The 23873-nt window shown below is 35.9% G+C and overlaps 1 protein-coding gene across 1 annotated transcript; it reads left to right on the forward strand.

Moving 5' to 3' along the window:
• Nucleotides 1-14555: 14555 nt before the first annotated feature.
• On the forward strand, nucleotides 14556-15482 carry LOC106144631 (olfactory receptor 5B3). The gene has a single exon (XM_013361266.2). The coding sequence runs from the start codon at nucleotides 14559-14561 to the stop codon at nucleotides 15480-15482; it is 924 nt and encodes a 307-aa protein (XP_013216720.2). The 5' UTR covers nucleotides 14556-14558.
• Nucleotides 15483-23873: the final 8391 nt, after the last annotated feature.

Below are 23873 nucleotides of genomic sequence, written 5' to 3' on the forward strand. Positions count from 1 at the left end.
AAGCAAGTAATCTTTAGGATTTGGGTTTTGCGGTGCACAATTCCTGCATTCATTCCTCTCAGAATCTCTCCAAGTAATGAGTTGCATTCCATCCCCACACTGAAGTTCTTGAAGTGATATTGTTCCCTCTGCAAAGTCTCTTGTCTGGGAAAGAAAAAAGAAGTATTCTTCCAGAAATAAAAATCTGAATGAGAATAGCTAACACTTCTTGAGGTCTGCTTCTGAAAGCCCTTATTGATGATGTAGCTATATTTACTCATTTTACACATTTTTTATACCATGTGTCAATGCAAATATATGCAGAGTGGTCAATCAACCAAGAAGATAAACACAAGAAATTTACGCAGGTGTCCCATGATGTCACTCACAGATGGATGTGGCATATTTGTCAGAACTATCTGTAATGTCACTATTGGTGATGGTTAGTCCTGTTTGTTTTTATGAGTACTTTAAGGGATAACCAAATAGCCAGCAAAACATGTTTCTGCATGTGTATATGTGTTTCCCAAAGAGTCTAGTATTTGAAACAGTAGGTTTAGTAAACAAGATTTGCTCTCATCCATGTGAGTGGCCGTAATTCACTCCATTCAGGTCTTCCATGAATGCAGCTAAAACAGAGAAAGCACTTATTCTTTTCTCTGTCTGTTTGTCTCTCTCTCTCTCTCTCTGGGTGTGTGTTTCTTTGTCTCCTTTTCTGTCCCTCTTTCTTGTTCTGTCTTTCCCCCTGTCCCCCATCTCTTCCTCTCTACTTTAGCTTAGACACCCATCTCTTACTCTTGGATGCTAGAGCTATCTCTTGGCCCTGGGTTCTCTTAGACTACACTATTCACACTCAACTTCTCTTTACAGTTCTTTGAACTCAGACTGAAATAACCACCTGCTTTTCTTGTTCTTCATCTTACATGCAGGGACTTCCCAACCTACATATCATATGATCTGATACTTGTAATAAATCTTCTCTTACTTGTCTCTCTATATCCTACTGGTTCTATTTTACTAGAGAACTAGACTAACATACTAGGGTTTAATAATCACCAATTAATAGTTGACTTAGGTACTAGAACAATAATTTTGCCTCATACTTCTTTGTTTCCTACGCTGTTATTTTAGGAGTCCTTTTGAGGAAAAAAAACCATGATCTATTATTACAGCATGTGCTTGTTCTTTGGACATTTTATTGAGAGACTCATAAATACGTCATCTCACATGAATTCATATTTTTGTTTGATCAATTTATTTTGTGCATTCATGGGTTCACATTTTAATTTTGAAAGGATAAAACAGTAAATAAAAACATTAAGGAAAGAAAAGCATTTTAATGTCTTTGTATATTACTACAAACTTACATTTTGTTTAAACATGAAAAACTGACAAATATTATTTTACATTTTTATGTTCTACAAACGAATTAATGCTGACCAATCCTCAGAGAGAAAAATGAAGCAGAAGGCATCACAATACCAGACCTCAGGTTATACTACAAAGCTATAGTAACAAAAATGGCATGGTATTGGCACCAAAACAGACAGGTAGACCATGGTAAAATATAGAAGACACAGAGACAAGCCCACATAAATATAGCTAATTCATACTAGACAAAGGCTTCGTTAACACACATTGGAGGAAAAGATAGCCTCTTCAACAAGTGGTTCAGAGAATGTGAATAGAAAGCCTATAGAATAGGAGAAAATCTTTGCCACCTGAGCCTCATATAGAGCATTAATTACCAGGATATATAAAGAATTCAAAAAACTAAACACCAAAAAAAAAACAGAAAAAAATCAATAAATGAACAAAGGAACTGAATAGACACTTCACAGAAGAAGAAATGCAAATGGTCAACAAAAATATGAAAAAATGTTCAACATCTCTAGCAATTTGAGAAATACAAATCAAAACTACTCTAAGATTTCACCTCACTGTAGTCAGCAAAGGAAACAAGGCAATCATCAAGAACACAGGCAACAAGAAATTTTGGCAAGGATGTGTGTGTGTGGGGGGGGGAAGTACACTCTTGCATTGCTGGTGGGACTGCAAATTGGTGCAACTACTATGGAAAGTAGTGTGAAGATTCACCAGAAAACTTAATGGAGCCACCATTTGACCCAGTTATCCCACTCCTCATCATATAGCCAAAGGACTTAAAGTCAATATACTGTGGTAAATGCCCACATCAATGTTTATAGAACTCAATTCAGAATAGATAAAGCTATGGGAACCAACTTAGGTACCTTCTACACATGTATGGATAAGGAAAATGAGGCATATATGCACAATGGAATATTATTCAACCATAGAAAAAGAATGAAATTATGGCATTTTCTGGTAAATTGATGGAACTGGAGACTATCATACTAAGTGAAATAAGCCAACCCCCCACATCCCCCTCAAAAAAACCAAAGGCCAAATGTTCTCTTTGATATGTGGATGATAACACATATCATTAGGGGAGAGAAGAATAGAAGTTAATTGAATTAAACAAAGGGGAAGGAAGGAAAGGGAGGGTGATAAGAATAGGAAGAAAATGGTGAGATGAATCAGTCATTACTTTCATATGTTCATATATAAATACATGACCAGGGTAACCCCACATCCTGTACAACCACAAGAATAGGAAGTTATACTCCATGTATATATAATATGTCAAAATACAATCTACCTCTATGTATAACTAAAAAGAACAGTAAGAATTTTAAAAAAACACTCTCCTTTCTGAATTATTTAAATTGTCAAACTAAAGACATATTTAAATAAAAGAAATTAATGCTGACCATTCATGTTTACTTAAATTGAGTGACATTCTCTGTTATTCTCCTGTCTCTTCTGTTTTGACTGATTCCTTAGTATTTATTCACAACTCCACACATGCTCATGTCTCAGGGGCTTTGCACTTGAGTTTCCCTATAGGGGAATGATCTCACTCCCATCCAGATCTTTGCTTCAATGTTTCCCTGACATCAGGTCCTTCCCTGACTACGTTGATATATTGGTCCCGGTCTGTTCACTGCATAAACCTTCCCCTCATCCTGCATCGTTCTTCGCAGTTCTTATCAACCCTCACCTACTGTGTCCTTTTTCAGCTGTATCTCATTTATCTCCCCCAAGCAGAATGTGAACTTCACAAGAGCAGTGACCTTGTTATGTCCACAACATAAACATCAGCACCTGAATACACATCTGTTTCATAGTAGCTTCTAATACATGTTTGTTAAATGGATGAATAAATTAATTGAGCTTTGAGGTTCAATTGTACCAATATGTTGAATTTTTCAACCATTGGTTTTGACATGAATCCTGCTAATGAAAACCTTCTAGATCAATATTCTGTGCATTCCAAAGACACATCTGATTTTCTGCTCTCATGAAATATTTTTTCTACATTCTCAGTTCTTACATTCCTCATTTTCAGATAAAATGATTTTCTTGAAACTCCATCATGAAGTTGATTATTTCAAGCCCTCTCATAATGTCTTGAGCTCATTAAGTGTCAAGTTACTCTTGACAGTATCAAATAATTAGAATAATTCAGAAGGACACATTAAATATATACAATTATTTAAAGCACTCATTCCTGTTTACATTTGAGCACGTACTCTATGTACACAAATTATAGGAAATGACTATAAATTTCCATGTAGAATATAAACACAACAATATTTGTGGCTAGAAACATGATATATTAACTATGCTAATGTAAAGCACAATCTTTATGCTTTCAATTTTGATCAAGGAAACTCAAGACCATACAAAACCTACCCATAGGAATGTGACTCCCCCTGGTATCTGTTACTCCTGTGAAGCAGGAGGCTTTACCTCAACCTTTGTAATACTGGGCTCTAGCGTGTTGTGTGGTTGTGATGTCCCACATGGAGCAGTGTAGATGTTCGTTTCCATTTCTGTGGTGAAAGGTCTCCAGCTGGAACCATTTCCAATTACTATTTTAATGATATTTTGGTGTTTTAGAACTATCTCAGATTTATGGATTTATTTAGAAGAATTTAAAAGATAGCACAGACTGTCGCCACATCACAACATGGAAGGCTTAATCATGGCCCACAAAGAAGATCTCTGTCCTAATGCTGCAACATTTCAATGTTCAATGTGGCCCAAAAGGACTGATCAATTGTGGTTCCGGATTTTGTTATTGAAAGATCATCCAGGCTTGTCTGTGGGTGCCTTGACAGCAATCCCCTATAACATAAGGGATGGAATTAGAAAGATTTAACTACAGGTGAGAGTTGAGAAAGACACCAGGGAAACAATGCTGAATTGATGTGACCACAGGCATGGAATTCCACGGCCCCTGGAGGATGGAAGAGACAAGGAAGGCAATGTCCCTCGAAGCCTAGGAAGGTACCAGGGCTCTGAGGGACCACTGATTCTTGGAAATGACTTTACATTTCTGGTTTCCATAACTGCAGAAGAATAAATACAAGTTATTGTAAACTTCAAGATTTCAGTAGTCTGTTCGGCAGCCATTGGAATTTAATACAAATACTCACCAGGTTTTTTATGTGTTCTAGTCTTATATTACTATGAAAAGTGTTAGGAAAATTTTTGAATGAAGCCTCCTCTTCCTGGGATTGTCTTTGTTAGGAAGTTATTTGTCATTAATCAAATTGCTTCACTTTTATAGATACATTCATATTTTCATTCTGTTAAGTGAGTTTTTATCAGTGTTTGTATTTCTAGGAGTTTGTATTTTTTTTTAAGAGAGAGTGAGAGAGGAGAGAGAGAGAGAGAGAGAATTTTTTTTTTAATATTTATTTTTTAGTTTTTGGCGGACACAACATCTTTGTTGGTATGTGGTGCTGAGGATCGAACCCGGGCCGCACGCATGCAAGGCGAGCACGCTACCCCTTGAGCCACATCCCCAGCCCTGTATTTTTTATTTATGTTATTCAGCGTGCTGGCTGGCTATTTTGTCGGGATCCTTCTTGTGTGGCATCCAGTATGTTCATGGACACTTATTGATAACATTTTTCATGAACAATTTTGGTTGTATCAGGTTATAAATATAAACTCAGTTTCATTTATGGTTTTGGTAATTTAAGTTTTCTCTCATTTTTCAAACTCAACTTGGAAAGGTTTATCATTTAGGTGTGTTCTTGCCACAGAATCAGCTTTTAGTTTGTAGATTTTTCTATATTATTTTTCTCAGTTATTCTATTTTGTTTATTGGCTTTAATATTGTTTTCTTTTACTACTTTTAACTTTCACTTTTAAAATTAAATCCCTAAGACTTAAAACATGTTTTGCACTTGAGATTTTCTTGATTTTTAATATAGGTTCTTAACAGTTAAAATTTTCTATCACCACTGTTTTTCTCCTTACCACAAAACCTGGTATGTTGTGCTTTCATGTTTTCTCAAGTTATTTAATCATTTCTCTTTTGATGCAATTTTTACCCACTGACTACATTCTCTACATACATGTTCATACTCAAAGTTTCTTTATTATTGATTGCTAGTTCAAATGTGTTGTTTAACTAGAATGTTGTATCTTTATAACTTTATTGATACTATTTTTTTGCCTAACATATTGCTTATCCTAGGAAATACGTCATGTACACTTGAGAATTCCATTCTTTATGTCTGTGAAGAATTTTTATTTTGGTAGTGTTCACATCCTCTATTTCTTTTTAACATCTTTAGCCATTCTTTTCATTGCTGAAAAAAATCATTTATTATAGAATTGTCTGTTTCTCCCTTTAACTTTTGCAACATTTGCTTTATTTATTTGGGGTCTCTGTTGTTAGGTGCCTATATATTTATATCTCCTGGGTTGATTGACCCTTTATTGATCTATACTGCCCTTATTTTAATCTTCTAATATTTTTAACTTACAATCTGTTTGGTCTAATATAAGCACAGTGCCACAGATATCTTCTTATGATTTCCATGAGCATAGAATATAGATTTTTTCCATACTTTCGATTTTATACTATTCAGATTTTTTTCATCCTTTCACTTTTATACTATTTATATCTTTTAAGGTAAGTAGATCTTTTGTAGACATTACACTGTGTAAACCTGTTTTCCTCAGCCAGTTTTTCCATTCTCCACCTGAAATAATCAATGATAAGGAAAGACTTATATCTGCCAATTTTTCTCTTTTTTGTCTATATATTTGGTGCATTTTATTCCTCAAATATTCTATTACAGTTCATTTTTTGTGTTTTGTTGATTTGTAATCGATGCTGTGCATCTTTTGTTTCTGCAGTTCATTTATGTATTAATCTTATTAATAGTTACATGACTCAGGATTCTCCATAGAAGTAGAAGTAATAAGCTGTGTTTGGGTTGTTTAGTATGATATGTGTGTGTGTGTGTGTGTGTGTGTGTGTGTGTATGTACACAGCCAGACAGAGAGGGACAGAGACATGAATTGAGTCCATGCAGTTATGGAAATAAGTAAGTTTGAAACTGAATGATTGGTCACCCAACAAGGACTCATAAAAGCCCATGGTTCAATTCAGTCTGAAGAACACAGACAAAGATGCAGAAGGCAGGTAATTTAGTCAGTCTTAAGGTCATCAGCTAGAGAATGACCTCTTGCTCAGGAAAGCTAGTGTTGTGTTGTATTCAGACCTTCAACTGATTAGATGCAGCCTACCAACATGAGACAGGACAACTGCCCCAGCCACTGTTCAAGGTTTAAATGTTAATGTCGTCTACACACAGCTGCCAAGTTGACATGTAAAAATCAATCCTTGTAACTCTCCCCTCAGCCAACTTGGAGCTCCCATATCTCTCTCAACCATATGTAATAATCCTTATATAAGAACAATAAGATGGTCTACACCCAGCTAACAGAATGACTTCCCTGATAAAACCCAAAAGGTACTAACCTTCCTCAAGAGGATGCAAAGAACTTAGGTGATGTTCAGTCTTTCCCTTGATGTCACATAACTAAATAGTAGTATGGAAAGCTAACAATAGAGTATACTTCTACTATGAACTAAGTCAAAAGATCGACTCTTCTACTCAGAGAACATTCTAGAGAGCCAGTGGTGTGGGACACGTTGAGATATCGCTTCCAAGAAGATAGATAGATAAATTATTTCATGTGGTCCCTCTTACAAAGAAAAAAATGCATAGCACCCAGTGGTCCTCTTCATGTTTAGGAGATGATATATTTTCCATTTGGGAGTGTTATGCTAGCCCGTTCACTAAGAGATCTAAAAGCTCCCAGGTTTGAGTGGGGACTAGAACAGAGAAGGCATTTCAATACTCCTTGAGTGCTGGTTAGAGCACTTGTTTATTGTGCACAAGGCCCTGGGTTTGAACCTAGCACTGCCCACCCCCGCAAAATGCATAAAGTTACTAATACTAGTCTTCAGTGCTTTTTAATCCAGCCAGCTTAGAAGATGGGCTCTTATGATCTGAAGAATTGGCTCATGTGATTAGGAAGGCTGAGAAGTCCAAATGTGCCTGTGGGTCAGCTCTCTCATGCCCTGGGAGAGCCAGTGTGACACCCACCTGCACTGAGTGAGGTGTAAGTCTGTCTGCTTGGGAGTGTGGTCTGAAGGGCCCCTGTGTAGATGAAAAAAAAAATGAATCTGTCTTTTTTTGCTAGAAAAGATGAAAAGCTTTCTGAGACCAGAGCTTTGATGATAACATTGGTGGATATTTAACATGAAGAAAAATTGGCTAAGGAGATTTCTTGAGATGTGCTAGAGAATGACCAAAAATGAAAGTTAAAAAAAAAAAACACAATGTTATCATTGGTAATTAGTGCTGATTTGAGTTCTTCTTTTCCTATGCATATTCCTTTAATTTATTTCATCTGTCTAATTGCTATGCCAAGTGTTTCAAGAACTATGTTTAATAGAAGTGGAGAAAGAGGACATCCTTGTCTTGTTCTAGTTTTTAGATAGAATGCTTTCAATTTTTTTTCCATTTAGAATGATGTTGGTCTGGGGCTTAGATAACTTTTACAGTGTTGAGATATGTTCCTGTTATCTTTAATTTTTCTAGTGTTTTGAACATGAGGAGGTGCTGTATTTTGTCACGTTTTTTTCTGCATCTATTGAGATGATCATGTGATTCTTATCTTTAAGTCTATTGATGTGATGAATTACATTTATTGATTTCCATGTGTTGAACCAACCTTGCATTCCTGGGATGAATTCCACTTGATTATGGCGCATGATCTTTTTGCTATGTTTTTGTATTCATTTTGTCAGAATTTTATTGAGAATTTTTGCATCTATGTTCATTGGAGATATTGACCTGAAGTTTTCTTCAATGTGTCTTTGCCTGCTTTTGGAATCAGGGTGATATTGGCCTCATAGAATAAGTTTAGAAGTGCTCCCTCTTTTTCTATTTCACAAGATATTAGCATTAGTTCTTCTTTAAAGGTCTTGCAGAACTCAGCTGTGTATCCATCCAGTCCCGGACTTTTCTTTGTTGGTAGGCTTCTGATGGTGCCTTCTATTTTATTGCTTGAAATTGATTTGTTTAAATTGTGAGTATCATAATGATTCAATTTGGGCAAATAATATGACTATAGAAATTTGTTGATGCCTTTGATATGTTCTATTTTATTGGAGTACAAGTTTTAAATAACCCAATCAATATATGGGCCAAGGAACTGAATAGACACTTCTCAAAAGAGGATACACAATCTATTAATAAATATATGAAAAAATGTTCAACATCTCTAACAATTAGAGAAATACAAATAAAGACTACATATTAAACTACATACTCTAAGATTTCATCTCACTCCAGTCAGAATGGCAGCTATTAAGAAGGCAAACAACAATAAGTGTTGGCAAGGATGTGGGGGAAAAGGTACACTCATACATTGCTGGTGGGACTACATAATGGTGAAGCCAATATGGAAAGCAGTATGGAGATTCCTTGGAAATCTGGGAATGGAACCACCACTTGACCCAGCTATCCCTCTCCTCTGTCTATACCCAAAGTACTTAAAATTAGCATACTTCAGGGACACAACCACATCAATGTTTATAGCAGCACAATTCACAATAGCTAAACTGTGGAGCCAACCTAGATGCCCTTCCGTAGATGAATGGATAAAAAATAATGTGGCATATATACACAATGAAATTTTACTCAGCAATAAAAGAGAATAAAATCATGGTATTTGCAGGTAAATGGATGGCTTTGGAGAAGATAACGTTAAGTGAAATTAGTTAATCCCCCCCAAAACAAATGCAGAATGTTTTCTCATATAAGAAGTTAGCAGAGAAATTCATAATGGGGTTGCCAGGGTATCATGGGAGGATTAAATAAACACTAGATAGGCCAAAGGGATGGGAGTTGAAGGAAGGGTGCATGGGGCTAGGAAAGACGGTGGAATGAGATGGACATCATTACCCTAAGTACTTGTATGAAGACACGAATGTTGTGACTCTACTTTGTGTACAACCAGAGACATGAAAGTTTGTACACTATATGTGTAAGATAAATTTTAATACATTCTGCTGTCAAATATAACATACTAGAATACATTTTTAAAATGTTTTTAAAAAGAATGCTTGAATAAGCCCCTAGTGAAATAAATATTTTTAAAATACAGAAATAAATAAATAAATAACAATTTTAAAATGGCAATGTTGATAAAGATGTCAGATAATTAAGTAGCTTGCTGGTGGAAATTCAAATTGAAAGAATCTCTTCAGAATACAGCTTGTCAGTTTCTATTCAAATAAAGAAATGCCTACCATTTGACAAATAAACTTGACTCTTAACATGTTTACTCACGTGACATGAATGCCTATGTCCACACCTCTTCTTTCTTCAAATATTTATTGATCAGCCTTATCTACAATCACAAAATACTAAGACCAACATAAATTTTCAACTGCAGAATCAAATAAATATAAAATTTACAAAATGGAATATTACTCTTCCATGAAAAATATTCTCCTTTCACACAGGTAGCAATTGGGACAGACCTCAAAAGATAAGACAAAGATGCCAGACAAAAAGACCACATATTCTAGGATATGGCTAAGAACATTCTGACAAAGTCAAAATGACAGATAAAAGCATTTTCAGTCTGTGGACGTCTTTGTCTGTAAGGTTAGTCTCTTATAAACAATACATGATTGGGTCTTGTTTTTAATTCAATCTGTCAATCTATGTCTTTTGATTAAAGAGTTCAGACTGTTTACATTCAATGTTATTCAACTTACTTCATGCCAGACATAGCAGGTGGGAGAAGTTAGCAGAGAAATTTGGATGAATTGTGATTTTTTGAGTGGTTACATGACTACACATTAAACAAAATCTTTGGGTCTATACAGTAAAATATGTGGGTATTGCTTTATGTAAATTAGGAGTCATTTATAAAATCTGAAAAAAAACCCAATACATTATACATAGTAAAATAAATAACTGAATCCCCACAGACTGTTTAATTGCGGAGCTGAGCTGGTCTCATGGGGAAACATCTTGAGATTTCCAAGTCTCTATAATTCTCTCTGGATCCCCAGGCATTAGCCTCTGAAGTCCCAGCATGACTCAAGGTCACAATGCTTTAGAAGGAGTACTCCATGCTGTGCTTCTCTGGTCACTGTTTACTCATGTAAAGGACAATCACCGTGAGCATATTCAGACCTTCCTCTGACCTGAGGATCAGCTGTGAGTCTTCCCCCACAGTCAGGCAGACATCAATGGTGAAAATTACATGGACTGACTTTTAAATGATTACGTCTCACAGGATGTTTTCCAGACCTCTGTTGTTGACACATTGTGTGAATTATGTGAAAGAAGTAATTTTATCATGTTTATTTTGCAAATGAGGAGATAAGAGGTTTTTCCATGAAACAAAGTATTAAATTAAGTGAATTCAGAACATGATCCACATCAATGTTCTTTCCTGTTTTTCATGCTAATGTTCTTTTCTCTCTTTTCCCACGCCTTAGACAACATGGAAACTGGTGGTTACCTGAGAGAGATCCTCTAAGAGAAGGTAGGAGGTACTCCAAGGCTGACTGTAGGATCAGCCTGTGTCCTGGGTGGACCGCTCTTTCTCGCCCAGCAAGCTGGTAAGCCTGTGTGCTCTGGGTACTTTATTCTGTGATTGATACAGAAGTAGGAAAAGGTTTACTGAGATGATTTAAAAAGAGAAATAAGTGACTTCAACGTTTTTCTAAAAACCTGAGAAAAAATCTGTTGCATGACTGTCATAAGGGGGCTAGGAATTCTCTCTAGACACATGAACAAAGAATAAGGCATGGCATGCTGATGAGCTGGTGATTTTGCCTTTTTATTATATATTCATCTAACATCAGAGATAAAAACCAAAGAGCAAAGCCAAACCAAAGAAAGAAAAAAATTCCATAAATGTGAAATGATCTTCTTAAACTACAAAAAGACCCTGATGAATTAAGAATCTCTGAATTGCGTTTTAACCTTTCTCCAAAAATCTCAAATGTATTTTACTCTATCTCTATGAGATTGTTGACAATGGTGTGACCAAAGGCTACATTCTTTTGTTATGTTGAAGATAGACTTAAAACTTGATTTGTAAGTCTTTCTCATTCTAGCTGTACTATTTTAGAGGATAACTCCTTAAATCCTCAATTTACTTAATGATAAATGATAATACTACCTACCTTCACACAACACACACACACACACACACACACACACACACACACACACACATAGAAAGCCCTTGCAGTCAGGTATAAAACTTTTATTTACTCATCTTGATCCTGCGTGTTAAACATTAGGCTATATCATGTGTTTGTGGGATAGGCTCATAAGCTGAACTTGTTAAACTTTAGCAGAAAGATGGTAGGAATAATAGTTTGAATGGGGTATTCTTCCAAAGGGTTCAATTCCAATTAAAAGGCTTCTCCAGGTTGGGGGACACATCCCTGTTGTCCCAGGCTCCTGGAGGTGGAGACAGGAGGATTACTGGAACCCAGGAGCTCAGGAGTTTGAGACCAGTCTGGACAACGTGGCAAAACCCAGGCTCGAAGCAAACAAAAAACAATTAAGGACAATATTGTTAGTGTGCACAGTAACAGATTCACATAAAATATTTCAGAAAAGGGAAAATGCCACCAAAGCAAATCTGTGAGATAAGACAAACCAAAACGTGGGAACTTCAAATCCTGGTCACTGTGATGTGGCTGTGGGAGGGGAGTACGGCCACTGTATGCCCTTGGCCAACAGCAACCTTAGTAAGCACTAAGCACCTCCATCATCACAGACTCAATTCTAAGGGAGATACTCACTTCTTAGCAGTAAAACAAATAAATTATTTGCTTCCTACTTTAAATAATAAACCTGTTTTCTAAATCTAAAATAATTAAATTTCAGACAGTCTGATCTCAGTTTGTTAGTGTTTCTGTGTGTGTGTGTGTGTATGTGTGTGTACTAGTAGTAGTAGATGTACACACTACCTTTATTTTATATATTTACTTTTATGTGGTGCTGAGGATTGAACCCAGTGTCTCCCGTATGCTAGGTACGTGCTCTACCACTGAGCCACAGCCCCAGTCCATTGTGTTAGGTTTTTGAATAATCCCATTGAGGAAGTATAACAAGCCATAAACATGAAAAAAACAGAAATTAAACCCAAATAATAAAAAGAAAGAAAAAAATTGGAGTCCTTTATTCAAATTAAAATGTGGATATTAAGGAAGAAATTTTTGTAAAGAATGCCTCATGGAATTTCAGGGGCAGCAGTCCTATACTTTGAGCAAGGAAATAAACATCAGAGGATACGGGAAATCCTTGGTGGACCTAGTTTGTGGGGGGGAAAAAAGGCAAATTTAGGAAAAGCCCTCAAGACTACAGACACCCAGAACTGAAACCCTACATGATTGCCTCTACCTTCAAACCAACAAAACTTAGCCCACCCGAATGTAACCGAAACCTCCATCCCTGTCCCCAGTGCCAATTAATGCCTATTTAAACATGAGGACACAATTTTTTGAGAAAAAGATAAAAGAAAAAAAAAAGGTTTATTGCTTTGATCACAAGGGAGAAGCACTGGGGACTCCTGTCCCAAAGGATCTGACTTCCCCATCAGGAGGAACAGGGTGGTTTTAATAGAACTCCTCAAAGGTTACATTCCAGGTGTGCTGTGGTCCGGGGTCCCAGGGGGTCCTGGAGGGCCCCTTAGGACTCACTTGTCAATTTGGGACATACTTCCCAGATCCTCAGCAGGCATCTCCTTCCTGTAGTGGGTGTGTTCATGAAGGGCAAGTACCTAAGGGAAGAAAAGAGAACACTGTCCCCCTAATCTTGTTAGGGAGTGGGGAGAAGAGAGAATAAAAGCTTTTTTTTTTTTTTTTTTAAATAAGCCTTAGTGCAATGAGAACTATACTGAGAAGGTGCAGGGACCACTGTTACACTAAAAAAAATAACGTGATAAGAGCACTCATCTGCCTTCGCTTACACCAGCAATTTCTCGTCTTCTGTGTATTACCTTATGTTAGCAGCTCTCATGACTGTCTTTATTTGGCAGGTGGACGTCATGTACAAGGGCGTGGGGTTAGGATCAGGGACTCCTCTGGTCCATGGTAGGACTAACACGCACCTCTTCCAAGAACCAAAAGCTCTCTGTCTCCCAAATCTCAGATTGGCTCCTGCAGGTTGAACAGGCTCCCACCACCCCAGTTATCCCACCACGTCTACTAAGCACGGAGAGGAGCTGTGCTGATTTAAGAGTTAAACCTTCCTCCACCACGGAGTCAGAAGCTTATGGTTCCAGCAAGTGTCAGTGTGCTGGTGACACAAGCCTGGATGGTGGGGGAAAGGTTAAATTGCAGTTCAGAGACTGTTAATTTATCTAGATCCCTTATGTCGTTGAAAGGGTGATTTATTTCACTCTTCTGGTTTTTATGTTTGCTTATTTGTTTGACCCTGATGACAAGGAAATAGATAATCAACCAGAAGAATTCACCGTCTAATCACTCACTCAGTATCCTGTGAGAACCCCAAATCTGAGTTTGAACCCAAGAAGACAAGGAAAGATGGTTATTGAGTGAATTTCCGTTTGATTGAAATTCAGTCTAGACTCAGCATGACCTTAAGGTTGGCCTGGGACCAGAGCAGAGATTAATACTTGAGTACATATAATAAATAAGTCAAACTCTTGTGCCTCATAATTTATATAAAAGTAGCAATCAATCAAACTTGTAATACTAAGAGGAAATAGTGAATTCACATCCATGGTCCACAGCAGTTCCTGGCCATTGGGCAACCTGGTAGTGTCCACATTTACTAAGCTCAGAATTGAGTTAGCAGGTCCATTCATCCAGGTAAGCCCATGCATTGTTACCAAATATTCTGAGCTCAATTTACAAATTACGAACTTTTTATGTTGGTTAGATGATCCATTCAGAGTTGTCAAATTCAGCAGTACGTACCTCATTTATATTGAATGCATGGAATTTGGTTTCCAAGCTCATACTTTTTTTGAAGAACTCAAGAACAATTTTTTCCTGCAATAAAAGAATAAATCTTATACTGAGTTTTTCTGATTTTGATTTAATTTCTCTGGTCTTTTGTTCCTTATTTCCTCATGTTTTCAGAGCATTCAGTGATTCCCAGATAACATTGATGGAGAACAGGACAGAAGTGACCCACTTCATCCTGCTGGGACTGACCAATGACCCAGGTCTGCAGCTTCCCCTCTTTGTGACCTTCCTCCTCATCTACACCATCACTCTGGTTGGGAACCTGGGGATGATCCTGTTGATTCTCCTGGACTCCCGTCTCCACACTCCCATGTACTTTTTCCTGGGCAACCTGTCTCTGGTGGACTTGTGCTACTCTTCAGCTGTCACTCCCACGGTCATGGCTGGGCTCCTTCTAGGAGACAAGGTCATCTCCTACAATGCCTGTGCTGCTCAGATGTTCTTTTTTGCTGCCTTTGCTACTGTGGAAAATTACCTCCTGGCCTCAATGGCCTATGACCGTTATGTAGCAGTGTGTAAGCCCCTGCACTACACCACCACCATGACCACAAGCGTGTGTGCGTGTCTGGCCATAGGCTCCTATGTCTGTGGTTTTCTGAATTCCTCCATCCACACTGGGGACACTTTCAGTCTCACCTTCTGTAAGTCCAGTGTGGTCCACCATTTTTTCTGTGATGTTCCAGCAGTCATGGTTCTCTCTTGCTCTGATAGGCACGTTAGTGAGCTGGTTCTTGTTTATGTTGTGAGTTTTAATATCTTTTTTGCTCTCCTAGTTATCTGGATATCATACATATTCATTTTTGTCACTATCCTAAAGATGAGCTCAGGTGCAGGACATCGGAAAGCTATGTCCACCTGTGCCTCCCACTTTACTGCTGTCTCCATTTTCTATGGGACGATTATCTTCATGTACTTACAGCCCAGCTCCAGTCACTCCATGGACACAGACAAAATTGCCTCTGTCTTTTATACCATGATCATCCCCATGCTGAACCCTGTGGTCTACAGCCTGAGGAACAAGGAGGTCAAGAGCGCATTCATGAAGATTTTGTTGGAGGCAAAATAGATTTTAGGGTATTGATTTTAGTGATACAAGATGTGCAATACCTGAATTCATTCCTCTCAAATTTTATTCAGGAAATGAGTCATTTTTTTTAAGTTGAACACATTCAAGTTAAGTTCCTAAAATTATACCCTTACCTCTGAAAGTCTGTTATATAGAAAAAAGGAAACTGTATGAAGCTCAGAAAAAATGGCTAAGACATCTTGGGGTCTGCCTGTCATTATACTTACAAAGAATCTTGTTGTGAATATTTTAATAGGCAATACATTAGCCACTTTTCTGTCATCAGAATGCAGAAATTCACTGTTTTATGAACGAGCTATCATCAGATACATATTTTCATCTGTTTTGCCTCAGTGAAAACTTCACAAGGGGAAACTTCACTGTCTCTGGGATATTCTGACCAACATGTTCATGGTGATTTAATGGCACTTCATGTTTATTTTGATGATAGCACTCACTACTTAATGCCGATTTGTAGAGCTTCTGTCGCTACCCACATAACCTCTAAGGGATCACTTCCTCTTTCTGACAGTAACTAACAGTTCCTGGAACAGAGGTGGAGCTTGACATGCTTTGCTAAAATGAGTGAATTAGATCCAGGTGATTCAAGCTGTGCCTTGTGTGTTAGAATTACGAAATTTTTTTAAAAAAATAATTCTTAGTACATGTATATCACACATTTTCTATAAAGTAATCATTAATTCTAAAACTTGGCACGTGTGCAAAGTCCAAACATCAAGACTAGGAGGGCAACAAACTCTAAAGACATCCGTTGTTCCAGGCATTGTGTCAATAGGGATCTATATATGTTTAACTTTAATTTTTGCAGTGCTGTTATATAAGTACCTTGGGCATTGTGTAAACTGGGGTTTCACAGAGCATGAACCTGAGATTCAAAGAAGGGCAGTTGTCTTCTCAAGGCTATTCCATCTAGGTGGCTAATCAGTGAAACTTGACTGTGCACCCAGGTAAGTTACTAGATAAGCACGCCCTTTATAATGCACTCAGTGTGAGTGGTCTCCTGGCGTCTTCCTCGAATCTGAGACATTTGCCTTCCAAATCTTCTCTCAATTTTTCACTCTATTTCTCTTTGTCTGACACTCTCTCACACTCAAAACCCCACATCAGCCTCTTAAACAAGTTTTTGTGTCTTATATTTTATCTATTACTATTATGATAATTCTATTTATAGCATTTCATTACTTCATACTTTGATCTGTGGGAAGTTAATTAATTCAACCTATAACATCTGAAAGGACGGTGAAGCTAGTGTGTTTTACGCCATCATTCATGGGTTCTGATCTCATTCATGATCTGGAAATGGTCCTGCAATAAACATGGAGTGCAGGTATTTCCTCTACAAACTGATTTAGTTCTTTGAGTATATGCCCATGTTATAGTTTCAATATTAGGTCTCCCGCAGAAGCTCATGTGTGAGACAATGCAAGAAAGATTAAGAGATGAAATGATTGCCTTATAAGAAGTCTAACCTAATTAGTGCATCAATTCCTTGCTAGGGATGAACTTGGTGGTTACTATAGGCAGGTAGGGTATGGCTGGAGGGGGGTGGAGGGACGTGCCTTTGGGGTATGTAGTTTGTCTTTTATTGAGCAGAGTTCTCTCTCTCTCTCTCTCTATCTCTCTCTCTCTCTCTCTCTCTCTCTCTCTCTCTCTCTCTCTCTCTCTCTCTCTCTCTCTCTCTCTCTCCCTCTCTCCTTCCTGATGCCATGCTCCCAACTGCTTTCCTCCACCACAGTCTTCCACTAAGATATAGTGCCTCACCTGGAGCCCCAAGGGGAATGGAGCTGGCCATCTAGGGACTCACCTCTGAACCTATGGACTCATAACTCTGAAGCTGGGAGCCACAAAATAAACTTTTTCTCTTCTACAACTGTTCATCAGGTCTTTTGGTCACAGCAAGGAAAAAGCTGATTAAACCAACCCAGTAGGGGAATTGCTTGTTCACATGGTAGTTCTACTTTTAACTATTTGAGGAACTTCTATATTTCCTTCACATGGCTGTGCAAATTTACATCCCCAGCACTGTACAAGTGTCTACTTTTCTCTGCAGCACTATTTATTAATCTTTTGGTAATAGCAGTACTTAGTGGAGTGAGATGATCTCTCACTGTGATTTTGATGAGCATTTTTCTCTAATGATTAGCAATGCTAAGCATTTTTTTCTTATGCCTGTTGGCCATTTATGTCATTTTTTTGAGAGGTGCCTATTCAGGTCTGTTGCTTATTTCTTATTAGTTTTTGTTTTTGTTTTTTGGTTTGTGGTGGGTTTTTTTTTCTTTCTCTTTTTCTTTTTTGTTGTTGTTTTGTTTTTGTTTTTGCTATTGAATTGCTTGAATTTCTTGTATATTCTATTTAGTACACTCTACTTTATCAGATGTGTGGTTTTTTAAAAATATTTTCTCCCATCCCATAGGTGGTCACTTTGTGGGGTCAACGAGTGCCCATTAACAGATGAATAGATTATGTAAATGTGATACACAGTCATATATCACTTAAGGATAAGGGAGCTTTCTGGGACATACGTCATTAGGTGATTTGATCATTGTGTGACTATCCTAGAGTACATATACAAACCTGGATCGTCTACATAAACCACTTGATGTGGCTTATAAGTGAAATTAGGAGACACAGTAAACAGATTTTGAGGCTGATGCTGTCATAACAGGGCATGCCATTTTACAGCTAGCAATTTATTTTAATAATTTCAAGGAACACACTCTAAAGTGATGATTAAAATATGGTAAATATATAATCTAGTAACAGTCATTATTATCATTGTCAAGTATCATGTTCTGTACATAATTGTATGTGCTCTACTTTAATATGACTGGAAGAACAGTAGTTTTGGTTAGACCAGCATCACCAAGTAGTAATATTTTGCACTAAAATGTTATAAAAGCTATATCACCACACAATGAGCACTTTCCAGATCCATTATTACCTTACTGGGCCACCATCATATGTTCAATCTATCATCTACTGAAATGTCATTGTGTGGAACATGACTGGATGTACACACTAGAATACTATTCAGCAATAAAAAAGACGGAGGTCCTGTCATTTAAGCACTATGAGGGAAACTTGAGGACAAAATATTAAGTGAAAGATACCAGGTACTATATGATGGAATCTTAATATATATATATATATATATATATATATATATATATATATATATATATAAAATAATTCTAGTGATGTAATGTACAACATGAAGACTATAGTTTGTAATAATGTATTTGGAATTGTTGCTAAAAGAGTATATTTAGTAGATACACACAATACCTTTATTTTATTTGTTTATTTTTGTGTGGTTTCCGGGATTGAACCCAGTGCCTTATGCATGCTAGACAAGCGCTCTACCACTGAGCCACAACCCTGGCCCCCATCTATGAAATATTTTTTAAAAATAATAAAAACAGATCTCAGAACAGAGTAGAATTGTATTTAACAGAAACTGAAAGAATAGAGGAAGAGAGATGCAGGGAAATGTTGGTTAGTGAGCCCAAAGTGACAGTTAGACAGGGGGAACTATGTCACATAGAATGGTGATTTATAGTTGTGTATTTCAAAATATCTAAAAGAGAAGACTTTGAATTTTCTCACTGCAAAGAAATGATTAATGTATAAGATTATGAAATGCTGAACATCCTGATTTGATAATACATAATGTAACATGTTAAAACAGAATCTATACCCCATAGGTATGTGCAGTTATTATGTGTTAATAAAAGGCAGACATAAATGAAAGAAAATATTTAATAATAAGTAACACAAAATGTGAAAAGGAAACAATTGAGAAAACTTGGAAATAAGAGATATAATAACAATTTACAACGTCCTTTATGTGAGTAGAATGAATATTGGATGAATCAAAATTGAATTCATAATTAGAATTTGAATATAGAGGTTAGAATTTTAAAATATTGAAAATGCAGCTTAGAGAGCACAAGGAAAGAAAATGGAAAGTAATTTTGAGGTAGAGCAACTTGAACAATTTCAACATATCATTTTATGAAATCCATAAAGAGGAATAGAGATAACAGAGAAAATAAATATTCAAATATCGAATGGCTGAAAATTGGCCAATAAGAGACCAAAGAATCACACTAATCTTTGAGAAATTCATTTAATATCTTTTCCTATTGGGTCATATTATTGTAAATGCTCTTTAAAAACAGTACAAATACAAAAATTTTAGATGCCAAAAAGAGAAATATACATGACAGTATGCAAACTGACATTATGTAATAATTGTTGTATTTATATCGTACAGTCTGCTATCTCAGTACATGTGCACAGCGTGTACTGATAAAAGGAGGGTAACTATCACTTTGATCTCCTTATAATTTCTCCGTGTTTGGAGCCTTTGAGTTCTCTCTTCCACTTCCTCATAACAGGTTATGTGAACTATAGTCACCCCCAGTCACTATGAGGTAGAACGTTACAACTTACTCCTTGCATCATCCTCTGTCCTCCTCTACTCCATCCCCCTGACTCTTCTTTCTCTATGCTACTACCCTCCTTTATATTTTCATGAAATCCTTTTTTTTCTTTTTTTATCTCTCTAGCTTTTACATCAGAGAAAACTATGACCTTTAATTTTGTGAGTCTGCTTTATTTTTATTGACATAATACTTTTCAGTTCTAGTCATTTTCCTGTAAATCATATTTTTATTTATGGTTGAGTAATATTCTACTATGAATACATTTTCTTTATGCATTCATTTGTTGACAAGACACCTCGGCTGGTTCCATGAGCTGGCTACTGTGGTTATTGTCTTATAAAAATGCTGATGATTTTTAGTATTGATTTTGTATTCTGCTATTTTAACACCCAGTTCAAATTTAATAAAATTTACTTTAAAATGTTATGACTATAGAAACAAAAATTATACCATTAATCAAGTGAACAAAGGCAGACATTTTCAGCCACTAGATGAGGAGAGAGCATGAAAATGTTAATGGCAAGGTATCAAAACAGTTAATAAATAACAATGTCTTTTCTTTCACTTTCTTATTTTTAGTAGTGAGTTATAATTATAAATAATGGCCATTCCATTCCTCCATATTTATACAAAATGCTGACTTCAGCATGCTACAGCAACAAATGCATTACAACAAATGTTTATCACAGCTTAATTCACAATAGCCAAGTTATGGAACCAACCTAGGTGTCCATCAACAGATGAATGGATAAAGAAAATGTGGTATAATATACAATGGAATTTTACTCAGTGATAAAGATTGAAATAATGTCATTTGTTGGTAAATGGGTAAAACTGGAAAACATTATGCTAAGTGAAACAAACAAAATTCAGAAGGTCAGAGGTCTAATGTTTTCTCTTGTTTGTGGATGTTAGAGACAAAAGTGGGGGAGGGGAAGTGAGATCTCATGAATATAGAAAGGAGGTCAGTAGAGTAAGGGTAGAGGATCAAGGGAAAGATATGAACATAGGGAAGGAGAAAGTGGAGGATAAAATTAACCAAATTTGACTATATGCATGTATGAGTACAGCACAATGAATCCCACTTGAATGTATGATTATAATATAGCAATTAAATATATGTAAAATGGGGAGTAGTCGAGTAGATGGGGAGAAGGAGGAAGGGAGAGGCGAAGGAAGTACTGTGGAATGAATGAAGCAAATTACGTGCATACATGAATAAGTCACAATGAAGCCTGCTATTATGTATCCTGTTACTTTACTACATAATTTATCAATTCTAATAGTGTTTTGATGGACCCTTCAAGTTTTTCTACATACATAGAATCATGTTCCTCTCCTCAAAAATGCATGCCTTACATTTTTTTCTCTTACCTAATTTCTCTATGACTTCTAGAACTATCTTGAGTAAGAGTGGTGAATGTGGACATCCTTTGTCTTTATCCAGATTTTAGAGAAAACACTTGCAACTTTCCCATTTAGTATGATGTGTTAATGCCTTTGTTATGTCCACATATGTTCCCAACCATAGAATGTTTATTACAAACAATATTGAATTTTATCAAGTGCTTTTTTTCTGCATCTAGTGAGATGATTACATGATATTTTACTCTCATTCTATTGACAGGATGTGTCACATTTCTTATTTGCATCTCTTGATCCATCATTGTATCCCTGGAATAAATCCCCTTTGTTCAGACTGAACAATTCTTTTGCTATTGGATTTGCTAGTATTTGAGAATTTTTTCATCACTGTTCATTAGGCATACTGGTCTATAGTTTTCTTTTTGGTTGTTGTGATGTTAACATCTGATTTGGGCAAAAGGATAAGGCTGGCTTCATTGGCTGAAAGTTTCCTCTCTTTCAATATTTGGAATAGTTTGAGAATTGATGTTATTTCTTCTTGAAAATTCTAATAGAAACTATCATCAAAGTCATCCAGTCCTGGGCTTTTCATTTGGGGAAAGCATTTTATTAAAGATTTAATATCATGACTGATTCTTGAACTATTTAGGTTTTCTATGTCTTTCCTAGTTATAGGTATCCATAAATTGATCCATTTCTACTAGGATTTCCAATTTATTGACATAATATCAATAATAATTTTTATATTTCTGTAATGTCAGTTGTAATGTTCTCTTTTTTATCTTGGATTTCATTCATATGGAATACACTCATTCAGACCCTAAGATGACATTCATTCAATGTCAGTTGTAATGTTCTCTTTTCTACTGGGTTAACCTAATTAAAGTTTTGTCAACTTTGTTTAACTTTGAAAAATGGCTCTTTATTTCATTGATTTTTTTTGTTTGTGCCTTTGTTGGTTTTGCTGTTGTTTGTCTTTATTTCCTTCCAGTAAGTTTGAGTTTGTTTGTTTAATTTTCTAGTTCCTCTAGATATAGCATTAGGTTTTCTAAGTATAATGTTGTATAAGTTACATTTTAATGTAGGTGCTTACTACCATACACTTATAAAAGTATTTTTGCTATATCCCATAAGTTTGTCTATACTGTGTTTCCATTACCATTTTTTTACAATTTTTGTGGCTTCATATAAGTCTTTTCTAGAGATGTTCTGTGTGCTGATGAGGAGAATATGTATTCTGCTATTGTTAGAAAAGAATATTCTATAAATATCTGTTAAGTTCATTCAGTCTAGCGTATAATATAGTTCAGGTTAACACTGGTGTTTCTTTGTTACTTTGTTGATTTTTTTTTGTCTGAATGATCATTCTGATGATAAAAGTGTAGTGTTAAAACTCCCTACTAATATTGTATTATTGATTATCTCTCCCTTTATACTTAATAATATTTGCTAAATGATATTAGATACTCCAAAATTAGCTGAATATAAAAATACAATATTTATAATATTTTCTTGCAGTGACCCTTTGATCATTATTTAATGACCTTCTCTCTTTATGGTTTATTACTTAAAGTCTATTTTATCTGATGTAAATAATAACCACTTCTCATTTTTGGTTTCTGTTCTCATGGAACATCTTTTGTAATCCCTTCACTTTCAATCTATGTACATCTTTATCTGTAAAATGAGCTTCCTGTAGGCAGTATATTGTTGAGGCATATTTTTTATTAATTTATCAAGTTTACATCTCTTTTTTGCATTACAATTCTTATTACATATATACAGCACAATTTTTCATATCTCTGGTTGTATATAAAGTATGTTGACACCAATTCATGTCTTCACACATGTACTTTGGATAATGATATCTATCACATTACACCATCTTTTAATTGGGGAATTCAGTTTGTTTACATTCAAAGTTGTTATTGATATTAAAGACCTATTCCCATAATTTTGGTAATTTTATTCTGGTTATTTAGAATATCTTCTATTGGTTTATTCTCCTATCTTCTTGTTTATATTTGAGGCTTTCTTTTTTCATTTTTACAGGAGAAATTAATTTATCATACAGATTGTTTAAGTTAGATGAAAATATTGGCAAAAATTCTTAACAAGGTACTAGCATACTGAATTCATCATCTCATTAAAGGATCATTCACCATGATCAAGTGACATTCATCCCAGAGATGTAAGATGATTAATCACTCTCAAATTAAAAGATATTATATGTCATATGAACAGAATAGAGGGAAAAAACCTCCATGATCAACTCATCTCAATAAATGCAGTAAAAGCATTCGACAAAATTCAAATCCTTTGTGATCAAAATCTTAACAGAATTGTACCTCAACCTAATAAAACCCATATATAAAAAGCCACTAGTTAACATCATACTCACTGGTGAAAAGTTGAAAGTTTTTTCTTCTAAGATCAGGAACATGGTAAAGATTCCTTTCTTACCAATTCTATTCAACACAGAAGATAGTGCTGGAAGTTCTTACCAGGTAAATGAGATAAGAAAAGATAAATAAAAGGTATGAAAGTCATAAAGGAG

Source organism: Ictidomys tridecemlineatus, chromosome 4, assembly GCF_052094955.1.
Source record: "Ictidomys tridecemlineatus isolate mIctTri1 chromosome 4, mIctTri1.hap1, whole genome shotgun sequence".
Classification (NCBI taxonomy): domain Eukaryota; kingdom Metazoa; phylum Chordata; class Mammalia; order Rodentia; family Sciuridae; genus Ictidomys; species Ictidomys tridecemlineatus.